The sequence below is a fragment of the Argopecten irradians genome, chromosome 1 (genome assembly GCF_041381155.1).
Source record: "Argopecten irradians isolate NY chromosome 1, Ai_NY, whole genome shotgun sequence".
Taxonomy (NCBI): Eukaryota; Metazoa; Mollusca; class Bivalvia; order Pectinida; family Pectinidae; genus Argopecten; species Argopecten irradians.
In genome coordinates, this window is record NC_091134.1 from 33,448,545 (window position 1) to 33,469,884 (window position 21,340).

The following is a 21,340-nucleotide window of genomic DNA, read 5'->3' on the forward strand; positions in this document are numbered from 1 at the left end:
AGTGCAAATACGCAAACACGACAGACCATGGTTTAACAACAACATTAGAAAACAAACACGTATACGAAACAGATTAAAACATACAATGATAAAACACAACACTAATCTCAACATATCGAAATACAAGAAAGCACGAAACAAAGTTAATAATATGATTAAACGTGCCAAGGAAATATTTTTCGAAAACGTAGATAACCTTATTGACATATCCAATTCTGACCCAAAAACATACTGGAAATTACTTAAACTCTTACTTAAAGGGAAAAAACACCGAGATATCTCCCCTATATTGTGATCATTCATCGAACTATACTTCTGACGACACACAAAAATGCAACCTTTTATACGATTACTTTACATCCATAACGACAATAGATGACCAAGGCAAACACCTACCTACATTTAATACACAAACTGCCTCCACACTCACCGATATAGTTATAACACCCGATGAAGTGAAAGATATTTTAAGCATTTTAAGTATAAATAAAGCAACCGGTCCTGACGGAATAAGTCATAGAATGTTGAAATTGATTATGAACGAGATTCCCTACCTTTATCTATCCTATTTAATGCGTCCCTTCAAACCTGTTCCTATCCCGAAAGTTGGAAAATAGCAAATGTTATACCTATATTCAAGGGTGGTGATAAACACATTGTATCTAATTACAGACCAATTTCATTACTAAGTTGTATTGGAAAAATCTTTGAGCGTTTAGTATACAAACATATTTACAATTTTTTTCAACCAAAATAATATTATTTACAAGTTACAATCAGGATTTCTACCAAAACACTCTTGCACACATCAGCTAATAGAATTATATCATTCCATGTTGCTGTCTTTAGAAAATCATGAACACATAGCTTTTGTTTTTTGCGATTTTTCCAAAGCCTTTGATAGAGTTTGGCATAAAGGCCTCTTATACAAACTTCAACAATATGGAATAAATGGAAACTTACTTACCTGGATAGCTAATTATTTGTCGTGTAGAAAACAGTCTGTTTTTATAAATACATCAAATTCTTCTTTGAAAAATACAAATGCTGGTGTACCACAGGGTTCTGTCCTAGGTCCTCTATTTTTTCTTATTTATATTAATGATATTTCAAACGAACTAATTTCACTATGTCGTCTCTTTGCAGACGACACCTCGTTATCATATTCTTCAAAACATTTAGAAGATATTACACGTGTTGTAAATACTGATTTTAAAACATTAGAAAAATGGTCAAATGACTGGCTTATGTCCTTCAACCCCAAAAAGACAGAAATTATATTAGTATCTCTTTCAAATCTCCCTTACCAGCCACTTTTTACATTCAACAATACAGTAATAGAAATCACACACAAACACAAACACTTAGGAGTAATTTTAAGTAGCGATGCTAAATGGTCTGAACACATAGATGAAATTATTAAGAAGGTTTCGAAATATATAGCAACACTTCGTAAATTGAAATTTCTACTAAGCAGAAAATTTTTAGAAAAAAATGTATCTAACATATATAAGACCTATTTTAGAGTATGCATGTGAAGTTTGGCATAATTGTGGTGTCACAAATTCTAATAATCTTGAAAATTTACAACTTGATGCCGCCCGTATTATTACAGGACTGCCAATATATACCAAAACAGAGTTTATTTATAAAGAAATTGGATGGCTTCCATTATCTAAACGGAGAGAGATAAGAAAATTAACCCCGTTTTATAATATTAAACACAACATAGCTCCCTCAAATTTATGTAATATATTACCAGAAAACATCGGTGTCCTGACAAACTATGACTTAAGAAATTTCCGGGACGTGAGGCAACATCGTTATAGACTCCAACGCACATTTAACTCCTTCTTTCCTCCAACTTCTTCTCTTTGGAATAATTCAGATATATCTATTAGAAATTCTCCAACTTTAAATACCTTCAAATCAAATTTAAGTAAATCTTTCCTTCCTGAAACCGATTTGTGTTTTCTAAATTTTGGTACTAGACGGCTTAATATTCTCCACTACAGATTAAGAAATAGAGCAAGTACTTTAAATTACGATCTTTTCAGATCCAATCTTTTGCCTTCAGCACGATGTGAGTGTGGATTCATGTGCGAAGACTCTTATCACTTTTTCCTTATATGCCCAAAATATCACATTATACGACAGACATTATTAAACGATCTTCATTGGTACCCCGGTGACATCACATTAGATACATTACTAAGAGGAGATGCAGCTTTAGAAAATGATGCTAACCTAATATTGCAAAGGCAGTCCAAATTTATATTGATAGTACTGGCAGGTTTTGACATTATGAGCATCCTACCCCATTTCCTATATCTACCCCGTATCTTAGTTGATTAATAGATTACATGTTATACATATGTCAACAGTATAAATTAGTTGTATCTGCTGGCTGGTGTAGTTGAAAGATTTTCAAGGAAAGGAATGGCTTCGAGTGGATCTTCAGTGCAATGCTTTCTATGGAATGTGTATAATGGACAACGTTTTTAAGGAAGTAACCGATCGGTGTTTCCCAGCCAGTCAGATAACTATGTATACAATTATCACTTTTACAAATAATTATAACTTAATAAATAACTATTCTCCTCTCCTATACTCCTCTATCTTTCCCTTTTCTCGTTCATTCTTAAAATAGAAAATTTTGATTCATATTATGTATATGTATTGTCTTCATTGCTGTCCATTATGTATATATTCACATTATGTATTCGGGAGAGGACGTTACTAAGTTGGCAAAACTTGTGTCCAATCCCTGTTGTCAATAATTTACGACAATAAAACTATGTTTAAAATCAAATTAAAATCAGACAACTTACGTTCTTGATGTAGTGATGTTCGGCCGGTACATCTGTCAAAAGGCATATCCCCTGGTCACCGATATATCTCAACCATCTATATAAAACAAAGCACAAAAAAGTAACGTAACCAAGGATTCTGAAAAAAACAAACATAATCTGGAAAATAACATTTATGTTTGGAATGGTGTAGATCCTCTAAGAGGAAGTGACGTCATATTATGTGACCAGTAAGAGTATAGAGGATATTAGTTTGAATATACTTGAGGGGAGGCGAGGGAAGAAAAAAGGAATTAAAAAGGAATTTTTTTAATTGACATTTGTTTTTATTTGTCAATTTAAGACTCTTGGCAGGTTTTTTTTAATTCCCAACTGTTCTAATTTTTTAATGGCGTGTTTTCATTTACATAACCTTCGTATATAACTCTTGAAGAATACGCAAACAGCACAGTCATTCATAGATAGAGGTTTTCTAACTGGTGCTGTATTTATCGACCTTCGAAAAGCATTTGATACTGTTAATCATGCTGTTTTTTTACATAAACTTAAATCATATGCTGTACCACCTCTTTCATTAAGGTTCTTTGAGTCTTATCTGACAAACAGATCACAAGCAGTAAGCTACAAGGATGTCATGTCTGATTTTAAACCTATAGATATTGGAGTACATCATGGGTCAATACCTGGGACACTGCTGTTTATTTTGAATATAATTGATTATCCTAAATGTCTCAAACATTCTACTGTAATTATGTATGCTGATGATACCCCACAAAGTGTGAGAAATAAGTCAGTAGATCTTTTAGAGGCACAAATGAAAGATGATTTACATTGTACAATCAAGTGGATGAGAGAAAACAAACTCAGTCTGAATTTGAACAAAACCCAGTGCATGATGATTGGATCAGCACAGAGGTTATCCAAATGCCGAGAGTTGAATGTTAGTGATATTTTAACACCATCCAAAGTACTTTTTACTCAGTTGAAGTGGCTGCCAATAGAAAACTATTTTATTTTTAGGAAAGCTGTTCTTGCTTACAAAATTTTACATGGGGATACTCCTAGTGTTTTCAGTAACATGTTTACCTATATTAGGGATGTTAGTATGAGAAACACCAGATCTTCAATTTCAAATAAGTTTTATATTCCTAATACAAGAACAAGTTATTTTAAACGCTCATTTGTTTACACTTGTTCCAATTTACTAAATGGACTGAACAATGATATTAGAAATACCCTCAGTGTTACTGTTTTTAAACAAAAATATTTAAAGGGTGTGTTTTTACAATTTTAGTTTTATACTTTCTACCAATATTTTAGAAAGCAACCATATTTACATGTTGATATGAATGTATATGTATTTTAAATTAAGGTATTGTCTGTATTAAACTGTTGTCTGTGATAACTGTATATATTGATGCAGGGCCATAATGTAAATTAGGCTTGTCTAAATATGTAACCCTGGTTAAATAAAAGATTTTATTATTTATTATTATTATGTAGAGTAGTAGTCTTTTTTCTGTGAATACCATGATCATATTTCTAGACACATAATGAATTTTGTTTTCATTTAACTTTCTTAACATACCTTGTCGTTTTGTTGCATGCTCTCGTCGTCAATTTTCTGAGATTTGTCATACATTTTCATTGTGACCCTAGTGAGTGAAATACCGTCTGCTTCCTCTTTCGAAATATCTAAACCGCTGGTGTTGTATATTGTACAGGTACTTTTTTATCGGTAGTTTTATTTCAACTGCTTTTGCGCCATTTTTGACGCGCAAATTCATGTAGAGCTCTAAATTTTGTTAAAGGATGATAATAAAATTGAAACACCAAATTCCGCTGATTTATATAAAAAAAAAAAATGCACAAGTGTTCGTTTTTGCGCTAAAATTTTACCTCTAATATAGGTACGTTAATAGTAATATTGTGCCAGGCTTATAAAAGGTGGATTTCGAACCGGAAACCCAGAGGTGGTTGAGGTAATATTAACGTTAGGTATTGTTTTTGTTTGTTACTTTAAAACCAACCTGTATAGGGAGTCCTCTGATGACTGAACATCTCGCCAAGACAGCTCTGCAACTGTCATCTATTAAAACAATTATACAATCAACATTATAATACAGCAATAATTATTTCGAAAATAAACTACATACACACAATAAGATAACGTAAAACATCGCGAGTAGCAATACCCAAGAATGTATAAAAAGGATGAAAGGAATCAGAATTAAATGTTTAATAAAATAGCACGAAACATCGAAGAGGATAGTCTTGGCTATCTGTTCAACTTATCAATATAAGTTTTGTATCTATACTGTAATATGTATTAGAGTCTTTTTGAAGTAAAATCTATTGTTTGAGTTTGTTAAAACACAAACTATTCATTGGTTTCCAAGAGTATCCTTCTTTCACACATTCTAAAGATTAAAACATTGTTATTCCGTGTTAATTTCGTTTTGAGCTATCTTCCAATTACCTATAGTTTATCTTATGTTTTTGATATCCCCTAAAAGGAGATTTAGCAATATCTCCAATGAATAATCCAAAATTATTCATTCACCAATTGCACGACAACTGAACCCGATAACGAGTGATATTGAAATAGGAGATTTCTTCTTTACTTCATCTTAAGTGTAACTTACATCAGTCTGGAACTGTAGTTTTGTCTCATCCCTAAGCCGTCTTCGGTTTTCCTCGGAGTAAGAATGTTGTAAAAGATGTTCCTTTGTAAGGATTCCTTCATGTTCCTCTTCGTTCCATTGGATATTGATATCACCATTATCTGAAACACGAGAATTATTTTGATTTATTGTTGTAAAACTGGTATTTGTAGTCTTATTACCTACTGAGTAGGGCCTGGTGCTTCATCAACAGCCGTTACCTGAGCCGTACACTTCAGGCGTTTATTTATGCCACGAGTCATATTGTAAGCAGTGATTGCAATTGTAATACCATTTGAGCGCAGAGCTTTCCACACTGGGTAGGGATGAATGCATTTGACATTGAAAACTCAGTTCCCCGTTGCTTCTGTATCTAAAGAGTGCTGATATATTACTTAATTGTATCTCATATACAGAGAAAAAGTTTCCTTTAATATCTGTTGAGAGAAAATTTACGTTATAGGATGTGAAAAAGCCATCGTCCTAGTTCATATACAATATCATCATCGGTAAACCAGGCGATATATATGTTCCATAACTGAGCCAACATATTATGTTTTCATTTTTTATGACATTTTTTCTTCAGTAATCTATTGAAAACCATAAGGCTTGAAAAGCATTCAATGGAAGATGGAAACATACCCACATCAATTCCTTTAAAATTACTTACAATATTTTGTACAAATGTGAAATGAAATTGTAGAACACAACTTGGCTTGATGGTCTGTAGGTAGAACGTTTACTACACTGCAGATGTAAATACAATGATTTTGATAGTGGTGCTAAAATCATCTTTTTTGTACCTGTCCGCCATTACACATAGTGATCGGATACCTTGTTTGACGAACCCTGGCCCTTGCCAGTGTAGTAAAGAAATGTTTGTCTAGAACCGGTCTTACAGTAGTGTGTTTAACTTATTAGACGCATGTTCCTGTCAAACAAATAATTTCATTAACTACTCAGTGGTTATCTATTGCATTTGTTTAACGTGCGTGACTTTGGCTCGGCTTTAGGTACAGCGTACATGTTGTACCTGCTTAATTGTATTGATATTCAACTGTATCAATCAAAATACGATGTCCTGAAATTTTTCAATAATTCTTGTTATATGTTTCATAAGGAATGTAGAACAATACATTTATGTCATATTTTGCTTCATGGTTATGTAACAGAATTAGCCTCATTGAATTGTCCCTTTAAGATATTGGTTATTTTTGTTACAGTACATAAAACATTAGTATATAAACGTCAGGGTATATCCGAGGATTAAACGATACCTAAAATGATTTAAGAATGAGACAGTGTATCAACTGTAGTGCTATACTTACCTGATGTATTCACAGATTTAAGAGTTAGGTCCAATGGCACTTTATGTGCAGGCCAAATCCAACTGCTTGATGTCTGATTTGTGCACTTGTCGCACCGGCAGTTAAACCTCAGCCATTTGCTATGGAAACTAGGAAACAAAATAACGCATAAACCATTTGCTATGGAAACTAGGAAACAAAATATCACATTGACCATTTGCTATGGGAACTAGAAAACAAAATAGCACATCAAATATTTGCTATGGGAATTAGAAAACTAAAAAAAACCACATAAACCATTTGCTATGGAAACTAGGAAACAAAATAACACATAAACATTTTCTATGGAAACTAGGAAACAAAAATAACACATAAACCTGAGCTAATTGCTATTTAAACAGACTAACATCATTTTAGAGTTGATAAGCTGAAAATTGAAAGCAGAAGCCACCTATAATACAGCCAAAAAAAAAGTTCTTTTCTACAAAAAAGTTTTGTTAGGCCAGAAATGTTATGTCTCTAAAATATCTATTTTTAAAAAATCTCAATTTGAACACAATACGTATAATCCGATTAAAAACCGTATCTTTGATATCCACGCCGTTACAGTATAGCATCGTATGGACAAAATCAAAGGTATTTCATTATATAATTAGTCAGTCAAAGAGTCTGGAAACCGCACGTGACTTTGCTACGAGACTGAATACGTGCACGGGTATACTGTCTGTGATAGGTGAGTTATATTACCTGATGTGAATATTGATACAAGAAGAACGATGGTCATAGGACACTACCCAGAAGAGCTCAACCTTGAGCAATGGAATTCTTAAGTGCAATATCGAATGTCTTGTGTTGTAAAGCGACAAAATTCCGAAATATCTAAATTGCAATGTATATACATAATATGGTCCTTGTTTGGTATGTATCTTAATTATTCGACTTATTTCCCCAACATTTCTAAAAAAGTAAATAAATGAATAAAGGCTTAAAATACAATTGTCTTTAGCCTACAGACCGGGTAGTACTGTTGTAAGCGATTATTTTTATAACGTAAACATGTGTAAAAGTTTATGGAGTGTATTTTAAACGCAATGACACAAAGGTTACTCAAGGTTAATGTAAAAATGTAAAATCAGATATATAACTGAGGACCAAATAACACTAAGCATGAAAAATAAATGCTACAATTACTTCTGCGTAATATACAGAAAATTAGATAATGTGGTATCTTATGGAATGGCAACAACATTGCCCCTGTCTGATTTAACCGAATATGACTACATTTGTAATGGAAATTAAAAAAGATGATAAAAAGGGTTATTGAGGAGATACAATATCATGCTTGCATATTGTAGATAACGACAACTTTTTGATGAGGCGTAAAAAGAAATTTACAGAGTATGTCTGATAGTGTCGATTTAAAACGTATTATGTTATTGAACTACTGGGTCCATAGTTACAGAACAATTCCTTAGTTTTGTCTACTTTATCAGAGCAGCTAGGCAGTTCTATAATCAACAGTAACGTTACAACGCAGTATGCTATTTCAGCTATTCTACGAGATACACTCCAAACCTACTTTCCATAGTTCAGAAAGCAATAACAATGATGTGTCGATCCATGCTTACTGTACCGATGAGGTCATTAAACTCCAGAGAGCATCATTAACATATATAAATACTACAATGTCTCTAATTTGACTTTATCATTTAAAGTTGTATGGTCTATACCTTTCATTTCGTATTTTGTCACAGATAGAGCATTTCAAGTGTTTATACCGATGCGGTCAATACCTTTCAGAGAGCATCATTAAAATATACAACTGCAATGACCTCTATTTTAACTTATAGTAATTTGTATGGATGTCCATGTGTGACCTACAATTTATATCTAGATCTTTCTGGGTTTGGTTTGTATTAGACATTAAAGTCAGGACTGTACTATCCTTGTCTACATGGTAAGAATTGCAAGGCTTTAGCGCAATAGCATACTCGATCCATTGGGATTACTCTTCTTGGTAAACACAAAACGAGTGTTGTTCGAAATGCTCCTAGTGCGAGATGCAGTCCTTGATTCTGGATAGAAGCATCTGTAGATATGAGCTGCGAGCCGATCCGTAGACAATCGAGCCGTAGTCAAGTTTTGATCTAATAAGTGACCGGTATATATGCAGAAGCATTTCACGGTCTGCGCCCCAATCAGAATGGAAAAGAACACGTAGAATGTTCAGCGCCTTCGAACACTTATCCTTCGGATGTTTGATATGTGGTACAAAGGACAGTTTCGAATCAAATATTAGTCCAAGAAATTTAGTTTTTTCAACTGCTGGAATTTTAATTCCATTGAATGTGAGGTCTGAATCCTTGTGTGGTTTTTGTTTTTTACAGAAATGCATGCAGACAGTTTTTGATCTTGAAAATCTTAAGCTATTTTCGTCAGGCCAACTTTGTAATTTGTCTCAACATTATTGTAGTTGTCGTTCAATAGTGTATGTTTTTGATCGGTGACAGATCAAGAAATCATCCACAAATAGAGACCCTTCTGTAATTTGGCTAAGACATTTGGTTATGCTGTTAATCTTTAAAGCTATATTGCATGCTAATTTCACTGTAACGATATGTCATTTAAACATTTGATATTTTAACATTGACATATAACTTGATGATTTAGCTCCCAAAAAGCATATGTCGGCCTATAACAGAGCCGAAATCTAGGGGATCACATATTCCTGGTTTTGAATAAGCGATTCAATCACAGCCATTTTCAGTGAGGTTTTGTCGGATTCCAAATCGTATCACGTGACTGACGTTCGACAAAACCTGCACGTGGTGAGTCAGGTAACTAGCGTAAGCGCACATGTGTTTGTTTACGTTTTCCTTCTGGCTCATATGAGCAAATCATGCTTGTATATGTACATGTATACAGAATGAGTATTTGAAACATTCAACTCACACATTGTCGTAAAATATTGTGTGTCAAATATTGTAATGTGCGAGCATTATTTTCTTTGTACATGTAGGTTTTGTTTATGAAAAAGGTTTCACAACTCTCGTGTTACTTCGAGATTGTCATGACGACGTTCGGAAGAGTTCGGAATGATTCGGCATCTTTCGAGCCAATTTTTTACGGGTACACTTAAACAGTGTTCACTACGACAAAAAGAGCGTAAGTGATAGACCATACAACTTTAAACAAAAAAATGTGGCAGACAGGATACCACCCTGAGGGACACCCATCTCCTGTTTTCTGGACGTAAAACGAAGATCAGATTTGAGAAAAAAAGTTCAGCCGACGTATTTGGGGCAAACCATGCAGATAAAGTAAATCTGCATAAAAGTTAACGTAGTGCATTGTAGACGTAATGACAAAGGGCTTAGTCAAGGTTATCGTACAACCAGATAACATAGTATATAAAACTGAGGATTGTACTAACATAAAGTGTAGAAAAGACATGTCACAATCATTTGTGTTTAATACTTATGGAATGCTAACAACATTACCCCTGTCTGATTTAACCGAATATGACTACATTTGTAATGACGATTTAAAAAAAAAGATGATAAAAAGGGTTATTGAGGAAATAAAGCACTCGCCAGGTCACAGAGATACAATACCATGCTTGCAAATTGTAGATAACGACACCTTTTGATGAGACGTAAAAAGAAATTTACATAGTATGTCTGATAGTGTCGATTTAAAAAAAATGGCCTATGTTATTAACTACTGAGATTCTTTGTTCACTTTATTATGTACATTTGCTAAACCGAAATGGGTCTCCTATGCATCCATCACATAAACTCCAGGTATCCTCAACACTAACAATGTCTATATTGCCGCTTATGCAATAGTTACAGAACAATTCCTTGGTTTTGTCTACTTTATCAGAGCAGCTAGGCAGTTCTATAATCAACAGTAACGTTACAACGCAGTGTGCTAATTCAGCTATTCTACGAGATACACTCCAAACCTACTTTCCATAGTTCAGAAAGCAATAACAATGATGTGTCGATCCATGCTTACTGTACCGATGAGGTCATTAAACTCCAGAGAGCATCATTAACATATATAAATACTACAATGTCTCTAATTTGACTTTATCATTTAAAGTTGTATGGTCTATACCTTTCATTTCGTATTTTGTCACAGATAGAGCATTTCAAGTGTTTTATACCGATGCGGTCAATACCTTTCAGATAGCATCATTAAAATATACAACTGCAATGACCTCTATTTTAACTGATAGTAATTTGTATGGATGTCCATGTGTGACCTACAATTTATATCTAGATCTTTCTGGGTTTGGTGTGTATTAGACATTAAAGTCAGGACTGTACTATCCTTGTCTACATGGTAAGAATTGCAAGGCTTTAGCGCAATAGCATACTCGATCCATTGGGATTACTCTTCTTGGTAAACACAAAACGAGTGTTGTTCGAAATGCTCCTAGTGCGAGATGCAGTCCTTGATTCTGGATAGAAGCATCTGTAGATATGAGCTGCGAGCCGATCCGTAGACAAACGAGCCGTAGTCAAGTTTTGATCTAATAAGTGACCGGTATATATGCAGAAGCATTTCACGGTCTGCGCCCCAATCAGAATGGAAAAGAACACGTAGAATGTTCAGCGCCTTCGAACACTTATTCTTCGGATGTTTGATATGTGGTACAAAGGACAGTTTCGAATCAAATATTAGTCCAAGAAATTTAGTTTTTTCAACTGCTGGAATTGAATCCTTGTGTGGTTTTTGTTTTTTACAGAAATGCATGCAGACAGTTTTTGATCTTGAAAATCTTAAGCTATTTTCGTCAGGCCAACTTTGTAATTTGTCTCATTATTGTTGTAGTTGTCGTTCAATAGTGTATGTTTTTGATCGGTGACAGATCAAGAAATCATCCACAAATAGAGACCCTTCTGTAATTTGGCTAAGACATTTGGTTATGCTGTTAATCTTTAAAGCTATATTGCATGCTAATTTCACTGTAACGATATGTCATTTAAAGGTAGGTTTCGCCCAACCAAATAAATATTTTTTTGTGAATTGCGATAAGCGGAAGAAAAGATGAAAAAACATATTAACATATCTCAATTTAATTTCTTTATGTGTTTGAGATTGAACAAATGTGTCTTGAATACAAAATTGAAGGAAATCCTTGATTTATTACGGTGTCCGTCAGACAAAATAATATGCAAATGAAGCTGCGATGGATTGTGTTGTCGAAGTTTGGCGCATGCGCATTGTCACGCACTAAAAGTAAACAAAATGGCTGAACGAAAGTGTGTGCGATGAAAAAAATATATCTGAATCGGCAACAAAGTGGAGGAAATTATAATGGATTCGGTAGCACCCTAGGATATCTATAGGGAATTAAATTCAGAGATGGCATGTAGCAATAGAAGAAACAGAAGCCACATCTCAAGCGGAACTTGCCGGGATCTGTTGGCACTCGTGTAACGGCATTGCACGTGTTGAGTTAAATTTCAACACATATTCTAGCGCACACAAACAGCCGCAGACTAACTACATGTATATTTTGGTGTACAAAGTTGGCGAGCGTATGTAAGTAACATGAAGTGTTTTAGATTATATAATATTTATAAACAGTCCCTCGCACTTCGATTTGTTGTTGTTGTTTTTTTAACTAAACATGCCGTGGCAAGACTGTCACTTCTATCTGACATTTTGTTGCACGCATCCGTTTGTTGCTGCGGCCTCGTTTTGGAAAAAAATACGTCATGTTCTATGTAAAGCTTGACTTCGCTCTATTTTTAGAGGAGTATTTTCCTGGTCAAGCTAGGCAACTGACCACCCATATTGTTCGCTGTATGCATTGAAAATGATCTGAAGATTATATCTATGTAAAGGATAAATTTCAATTTCGTAGTCTTTATATTTCATTGGGCGAAACCTACCTTTAAACATTTGATATTTTAACATTAACATATAACTTGATGATTTAGCTCCCAAAAAGCATATGTCGGCCTATAACAGAGCCGAAATCTAGGGGATCACATATTCCTGGTTTTGAATAAGCGATTCAATCACAGCCATGTTCAGTGAGGGTTTTGTCGGATTCCAAATCGTATCACGTGACTGACGTTCGACAAAACCTGCACGTGGTGAGTCAGGTAACTAGCGTAAGCGCACATGTGTTTGTTTACGTTTTCCTTCTGGCTCATATGAGCAAATCATGCTTGTATATGTATACAGAATGAGTATTTGAAACATTCAACTCACACATTGTCGTAAAATATTGTGTGTGTCAAATATTGTAATGTGCGAGCATTATTTTCTTTGTACATGTAGATACAGTCTACTGAGGTCGATCACATGTTTTGTTTATGAAAAAGGTTTCACACCTCACGTGTTACTTCGAGATTGTCACGACGACGTTCGGAAGAGTTCGGAATGATTCGGCATCTTTCGAGCCAATTTTTTACGGGTACACTTAAACAGTGTTCACTACGACAAAAAGAGCGTAAGTGATAGACCATACAACTTTAAACCAAAAAATGTGGCAGACAGGATACCACCCTGAGGGACATCCATCTCCTGTTTTCTGGACGTAAAACGAAAATCAGATTTGAGAAAAAAAAGTTCAGCCGACGTATTTGGGGCAAACCATGCAGATAAAGTAAATCTGCATAAAAGTTAACGTAGTGCATTGTAGACGTAATGGCAAAGGGCTTAGTCAAGGTTATCGTACAACCAGATAACATAGTATATAAAACTGAGGATTGTACTAACATAAAGTGTAGAAAAAGACATGCCACAATCATTTGTGTTTAATATACAGAAAATAAGATTACGTGGTATCTTATGGAATGCTAACAACATTACCTCTGTCTGATTTAACCGAATATATGACTACATTTGTAATGAAGGTTTAAAAAAAGATGATAAAAAGGGTTATTGAGGAAATAAAGCACTCGCCAGGTCACAGAGATACAATATCATGCTTGCAAATTGTAGATAACGACACCTTTTGATGAGACGTAAAAAGAAATTTACATAGTATGTCTGATAGTGTCGATTTAAAAAAAATGGCCTATGTTATTAACTACTGAGATTCTTTGTTCACTTTATTATGTACATTTGCTAAACCGAAATGGGTCTCCTATGCATCCATCACATAAACTCCAGGTATCCTCAACACTAACAATGTCTATATCGCCGCTAATGCAACAGTTACAGAACAATTCCTTGTCTACTTTATCAGAGCAGCTAGGCAGTTCTGTTTACTTTATCAGAGCAGCTAGGCAGTTCTGTCTACTTTATCAGAGCAGCTAGGCAGTTCTGTTTACTTTATCAGAGCAGCTAGGCAGTTCTGTTTACTTTATCAGAGCAGCTAGGCAGTTCTGTTGGTATAATCAACAGTAACGTTACAACGCAATATTCTAATTCAGCTATTCTACGAGATACACTCCAAACCTACTTTCCACAGTTCAGAAAGCAATAACTATGATATGTCGATCATTGCTTATTGTACCGATGCAGACATTACCCTTCAGAGAGTATCATTAAAATATATAAATACTGCAATGTTTCTATTTGACTGATGCCGGTTCAAAGTTTCAAGCGTTAAGTTTCTACAACAAAAACGATACTGCCGTTATAATCTAACGAACGCCAACTAAAATATCATTATCTTTTGCGTTTTTAAGATGTCTCTTTCAAAATCAAAATTCGATGTGTGTAACGAAGACCTCATTTATGATGAATGAAGTAATTTTTTCTAGATTTAAATGTTTCTAGAAAACGCATGGTCTTGAATATTTTTCGATAATTAAGTTATAATATCGAGAATTATTTTTTTGTCATTTTCTGCTGTAGAATCAAAATAACAATTCATTATTGCTGAGTAAACAGTAGTTATACGTTTAAAAGATTTTTACGAAATGAGGATTTTTTTCAACATTAAATGGGAGCCACATGATCAGGCATTATCATAATATGTAATTCCATGCATGTGTGTTCATACATAGTGAGTCTAGTTAAGCACCCGGCTTATGTTTAAAGGTCCTAAGTTCGAGCCCTGGTTTGGCAGCTGCATTTCTCCATCTCCTGGTTCCGCAAGGAGATTAGCGTACTCAAAATGTAAGTAGTCCTTGAATATATATTAATTCTATAAGCTATACCTTCCGTGTTGCCTGGTTCCCTTCTCTACGTTGTTATATTAACTTACATTGATCAAACTTGATCTTAACAACATGTATTGTTATTTTTTGGCGTTGAAACACGAGTATGGATATACTATGCAACATCCTTTCAACACATTACAAGGGCAGCCTGTTTAGGCGTGCAAAGGAAACATAAACCACAGTTACATGGGTATTATCATTGTACTGAAATAACTCGACTCTGTCTGGTTTGTAAAGGCATGGTGGTACGTATACATAAAAGGGTGTAAGCTCTGTTATATTTTTGTGCTGCTTCATCATCCTTTTATCTGCACGATGCACACTCTATTCAATATACAAGATCTTTCCCCGTCCATCATACATTTTTTCCTGTTAAGTGGTGTGCGGCAGGCGTTGTATTGATTTGGTGGTCAGACCGTTCTCTGATATACTTTTTTACCATTTCGAGGGTTATATAATATGAAAACTCTAAAGTCTGTATGAGAAGGAGAATAGTTTGCTGTTGCCAATGACATGTTAACAGCCATGCGATTAAATGGCAAGAAAGATTTTCAAAGCTGTTCCAACCCGTGAGCAATAAATCACATTTCTTTCTTTCTTCAACGCTTTTTTTTGTATGATCTGAGAATTGACGAAGGCGTGGGTTTGTTGTGTTTGGAAATGAGAGAACTGTCGTATGTTCTATATCATCATCCATCCTCGATACTCCAGGGGTTACTATCACTGACGTCATATCCACCCCTGAACTATCTCATAGAAAAAAAAATGAATGCAAGCAGTTGGAAAGAAAATCTGACCAATCACAGGCCAGCAAACACTTCTTTCAAGACTACAGAGAGAGTGACGATCGATATAACGACAGTAATAGTAACCACTGGAGTATCGAGGATGACCATCGTCATGCAAAATAAGGACTCTTGTAATCGTTCTACGTATAAAGATTTAATCATTGTTGTTATCGAATGATATATTATCTTGGCATATGTTGAGGATGAGTGACATAGCACTTCATTCATTCTGATATAATCAATTTGTTTCACTCCGTCAGTAGTGTGAAAAGAAGGGAAGTAACTCAGAATATATCATGGTACAATAAAATTGGTCTATCATAGTTACTTCCCTTTGCTTAACTCCGCCAGCATATGATATAGTAGATTCTGGTCGATCTGAGTAACTTACTTTCGTTTTACTCCCTCGGTACTGACCGAGTGAACTAAAATACTGTTGTGGTTATATATAATATTTAAGTCTTTGATTTAGGAGTTTCATATTGACTTTATTATAACGTTGGCCTTTCTTTATATTCTTGTCTGGGAATTTGTATATAGACTTTACGTATGTAATGGCTGTAAATGTCCATAGGAACCACGTTTTGGTTAATATTAGTTGTACTTGTATTACATTATATGAATCGAAACGTCTACTGTCTGTACATCAAATTGAGCAATCTCACCTTGCTAACTCGCCATTTTTCCATTTCAGAGACAATGCATTTTTCTCATGGGCAACATTTATCGTCTCAATTTCAGTTGACCTTTTGTGCTGAAACAAGCATAGACATTGTTTCAATTTAAAACCGTAAATACAGCTGTTTTATTTTGCGATTTGATTATGCATGTACTTCGGAAGAAAAAGTGTTCGTGCAGTGTCGATATCAAAGCTTAATTCCAAAGAATATAAATCACAATACATTTTGGATGAAAAATATTAAAAACACCTTATACAGAGTGTTTTACAAAACATGTCCCGGCTTTAAAATATCAAACTTTCTAAATGAGAAATCATAATTTCACGAATTAAGACATTATGGAAAGCAAATGATACCACTATTTGGTGGAATGCAATCCTTTACAGCCAGGATTTCAAAAAGATATATTATAACGTCTTTGATGAAATCACTTAAAACAATTATGTACTGGTTTTTATCACAGTACATTCGATCACATATATTTACTTAATTGTAGTGCAAATCATTATGTTTACGATGTAACTGCATCAGAAGCGAATGTTGAGCAGACAAATGTACCTAAATATTACACACAGAACCCTAACATTGTGGTTTTACATCAATATTACAGTTAGCATCTTTTTTCAATAAATGCTCGCAGAATAAAGGCGACATTCAGGCGACATTTACAGCTTGTCTTAAACTACACCTATATTACACCTGTACTAGCCGTGTCTACAGAGTAAGAATTGTCAGTCTTTCACGCAATAGCATACTCGATCCCGAGGGATTACTCTTCTTAGTAAACGCATCACTTAAGGCTCTGTGTGCGACAACTTGTGTGGTGACGTGACAGGAAATGAATTTAGTATTAATAAAAAAAGATCAGTTGATTAAATATTAGTACACTGTATTTGCTTTTAATTTAGCTTTGTTAAAATCTTCAAAAATGAAAAATAAAAATAGTATCATATATCAAAGGGATGGATATACTAAATGTGATAGTAGCTTTCGAAGTATCGAGGATGACGAGATCGGGAATAGGGAGGCTGTAACATTTAGTTGTCATTAAGTTTAAATTTGAGAGTCATTCGTTATTCGTCTAGACTTTTCAGTAAGCTTCCGCATCCGAGTCAAATGAATCACAACAACAGATAACATGTAAAAATACGGTATTCGTGGAAACTTTTTATGACCTTTTGTTAATATTTTATTCAGTAATAAAACACATTCGTTTCAATGGAAAAAACAATATTGATAATTCATGATTGTTGATACAATATATAACATAATATCTAGTTCCCCTTTACCAGTTCAAAATTCTGAAAAGAGTGATAATTCTTTAGGTTACTCACAAACGAAGAGATGTTTTTAATAAATCCATGTCTTGATTTCGAATGGGATAATTGACACGAATTTGATGAACCTGCAATGATAAACAGATAAAAATATATTTGCAAACCAATGTTTTCGGCGATTAAAATACATGTTATAACGTGCATTATAGCAATACCGCCATTGTAGATAAAGTATGTTGCTACTAAGCCAAATGTATGTTATTTTCCAATATCAACATTGTCAGTTAGGCTTTAATACCTTCATCAAAATTCAAAAGGTCACGAAAAGACTGGGTTTAAGTCAGAATTCACTGAAAGAATGTTAAAATCTTCTAAAAATGATCAATATGAAAATATATTCTAATTAAACTATCTAAAATGGATTGAAGTGTTGTATTTCTCTTTGTATCTGGTTTATTGATAGGATTATTTCATCTACTGCTATTGCTTAGTCGGTTGTCCATGACAACCGGAAGGCTCTGGCACCCAGTATATCCCGCCAAATTATGGACTGTTCCATCAATTGCTTTGCTATGCAGACGTATCAGTTTTATTTTCATGCTTTATTTTTATTCTTTTTAAGCGATATAATGACTAGTTTAAATGTAAATACAAGCATTGATTGTCACATTTTTGACATGCATTGGTTTGTAACATACATTGGGTGTTAACATAGCTATCATGGTACGCTAACGCACATCACTGGGTATGCTAGAACACCTACTGTATGTTACACACCAATGCATGTCAAAATTAAAACAACCAGTGCTTAATTATTACAGTATTAATTGTTTGGTAAACAGTCTCTAGACACATATTGTGCCTTAGTTTATTTAACCATATTCATAAAAATGATTATGTTCAGAACAAACAAAGCAGAAAAGGCGCAGGTAAATGTGTTTATACATACGATGGATAGTGCTGACATCGTAAAGTACACCTCAAAATAAATTCAAGAAAACTAGATCAATATAAACAAGATGTCAACCAGGGGAAAAAGCATAAGACTATGAGGTTGTGACCTCGACTAGAGGTATGTATGCCACTGACACACTTTCGCTCAGACCGAGTCTAATACTTTTTATAGTTCATGATAGGTCGGCCATCACAGATGAGACTACGAATCGCTAAAACGCATGCGCGCGTCTGACACAAAAAGGTCATTCAAATCGCATGAGGCAAGACATGCTTATGTTAGCCACAAACATTGTAACTTTGGCAGGCAGTTCTTATCATCTGGGTAACATCAGTGATACTTAATGTCTATCGTTTAGTCCTAAACGACCAGAATCAAAACTCAAAAGAGTTCTGAAGGGAAGGTCTAAAAACTACAGGAAAAGGTCAATGTTACACTTAAAGTAAAGTAATTTCATTTCGCGTTAATCTTAACATACGGTATTGAAATTTAGTTTTTTTGCAAAATCAGACAATTAGCAATATTCGAATAAATTAAAGCATAGGAGATAGGACATGGTTAATCTGTTTGTATAAAACATTAAGGAGAACAAGATATGCAGCTTCAAAAATTTCCTTTTGTACTGTTGACGAAGACTATGAGGATGTTTTGTTGTCGATATCGTTATTTCATTGATAAACATGTAATGATACATTTAAAACTGGGCTGGTAACTTTTAATTACTTTGAAACAAAGAACGCTTCCGCTTTCGGAGCACATGGGAAAATACATTACCGCTATTTTGATCTTCGATAATTCGTTTGTAATTGGTTTTGACTATTGATTCTAGAGTATAACAGTATCTTAGGTGCAGTCTACCGCAAAGCGATCAACCGAGGGTGTAACACCTTTTGCTTAGGGGAAATGTTTAGGTCTAATTTCGCTCCTTGTCAGAGAAAACAGAGAAATTAAAACTCACACTTTCCATCGATCGATGATGTAATTCGTAGGTAGTTAGTTCGCAGGTAGTTGTTAGTTAGCAGGTAGTTTGCAGGTATTCGGCCTCGTTGGAAAAGGAGGAACTCCAGTTGTACATACGTCATCATTTGTTGATGTTCATGAAGTATATCATCACTCATTCATATTCATAAAATAGTTAAGTCATAAATACAAGCTAAATTTAGCTGTTATACAGGTAAACAGTTTACGGTTTGCTACTCTTATTCACACCTTACATTTCTACAATTAAAACTTTATGAAGTGCATGAATCCATGTACCAGGTACATTTTGATCAAGATATTGATCCAGGGTCAAGTTTTCTTAGGCAATTTCTATTATATATTTGTAAATGTATAGTTTTATCCTTAGGGTCAAGTTATTAATTACTTTGAAACAAAGAACGCTTCCGCTTTCGGAGCACATGGGAAAATTTCTATTTTGATCTTCGTAATAATTCGTTTGTAATTGGTTTTGACAATTGATTCTAGAGTATAATGTGTAGTATCAGACAGGTAGCATTCGTCTAAATCGCAAAGCGATAGGGCAAGGGTGGTGTAAACCTTTTTTGCTTAGGGGCATAATCAGGATGTTTTGTTGTCTAATTTCGCTCCTTTCATTGGCTATAAACATTCTAAGGTTACATTTAAAACTGCTGGTACCTTTTCAATTACTTTGAAACAAAGTTTTAGCTTACATGAGCACATGGCAAAAATTTGAAAGACACAGATGATTGGGGTAATAATGTGACAATGAAAGAGGAAAATACATTAGTTATAATAAAGGAGTTACCACGATAATTCGTTTTGCCTGATTGTAAATTTTGACTTTAAAAGAAGAATAAAACGCCATCTTCTTCAATAAAAAAATAATATTTTTGAAAACCAAGGAGTATTTCTCTCTTGGATATAACTCCAAAAAAAGGTTTCGATACTGCAAGTGTTACTATCACTGTCGATATATTCACTTTGTGGACTAACTGAATTACTCTACTTTCGACAACAAATCAGCAGGTAGTTTGGTCCATTGGTGTTCATAAAAATAATTGAATAACGATACGTTGTGTTGCTTTGAAGTTCTGGTCACTTTTCCTGTAATCTTCAAAGGAAATATCTGATGTGTTAGGGTTTTTCTTCTGAAATGTTTTAACTTGCACAATGAGATAGTTCAGTGGTGGCTATAACGACAGTGAAAATAACCCCTGGAGTATAGAGAATATTTTGAATGTGAAGTGAAATTGAGTTACTTACCTGTACGATACACCGCACTCAGAAGATTTCTGACGGCATAAGAAGCTCTTACAACACTTAACATCGTTACGGTTGTTTCATAGGTGAATCTGAAACTCCAAACGCTGGTATATTAGCTATTGTCAAATAATCTGAATCAGGTAGAATGCTGCTAGCAATGAATTGGCGACCGAATTCGTATGCATTATATTTAAAACCATTGCTAGTGAAATCCTTATTCTAATGACAAATATTTTGAAGTCGAATATACGGAGATTATACGGAGATAAGTAAATAGGAATGTATTCGCATGGTTGGATTTAAAATAGTTTGAACTTATAATAACAGTACAAATACAAAATAATAATCGTTCACCCACTATGATGAAACGAGATTATTAAGTGAGCAAATTAAACTAATCAATTATATTATTTGATGAATGAGTGATTATTTTCAAATGTTACATACATGAACATGTTAATAGAGTATTTAGATGTAGATAATAAATGTGTACAAA

The 21,340-nt window shown here is 34.2% G+C and overlaps 1 protein-coding gene across 1 annotated transcript in view; it reads right to left on the reverse strand.

The window, feature by feature from the left end:
- The window catches only part of LOC138323172 (gamma-butyrobetaine dioxygenase-like), a 34,991-nt gene extending 14,083 nt beyond the window's left edge, over window positions 1–20,908 (reverse strand). The window contains exons 1-7 of the mRNA XM_069267619.1: window positions 20,845–20,908; window positions 17,721–17,791; window positions 16,372–16,460; window positions 6,802–6,929; window positions 5,456–5,595; window positions 4,841–4,899; window positions 2,832–2,907 (exon numbers count right to left, since the gene is read on the reverse strand). Coding sequence (XP_069123720.1) covers window positions 2,832–2,907; window positions 4,841–4,899; window positions 5,456–5,595; window positions 6,802–6,929; window positions 16,372–16,460; window positions 17,721–17,791; window positions 20,845–20,908 — 627 coding nt within the window. The remainder of the gene's footprint in view (window positions 1–2,831; window positions 2,908–4,840; window positions 4,900–5,455; window positions 5,596–6,801; window positions 6,930–16,371; window positions 16,461–17,720; window positions 17,792–20,844) is intronic.
- Window positions 20,909–21,340: the final 432 nt, after the last annotated feature.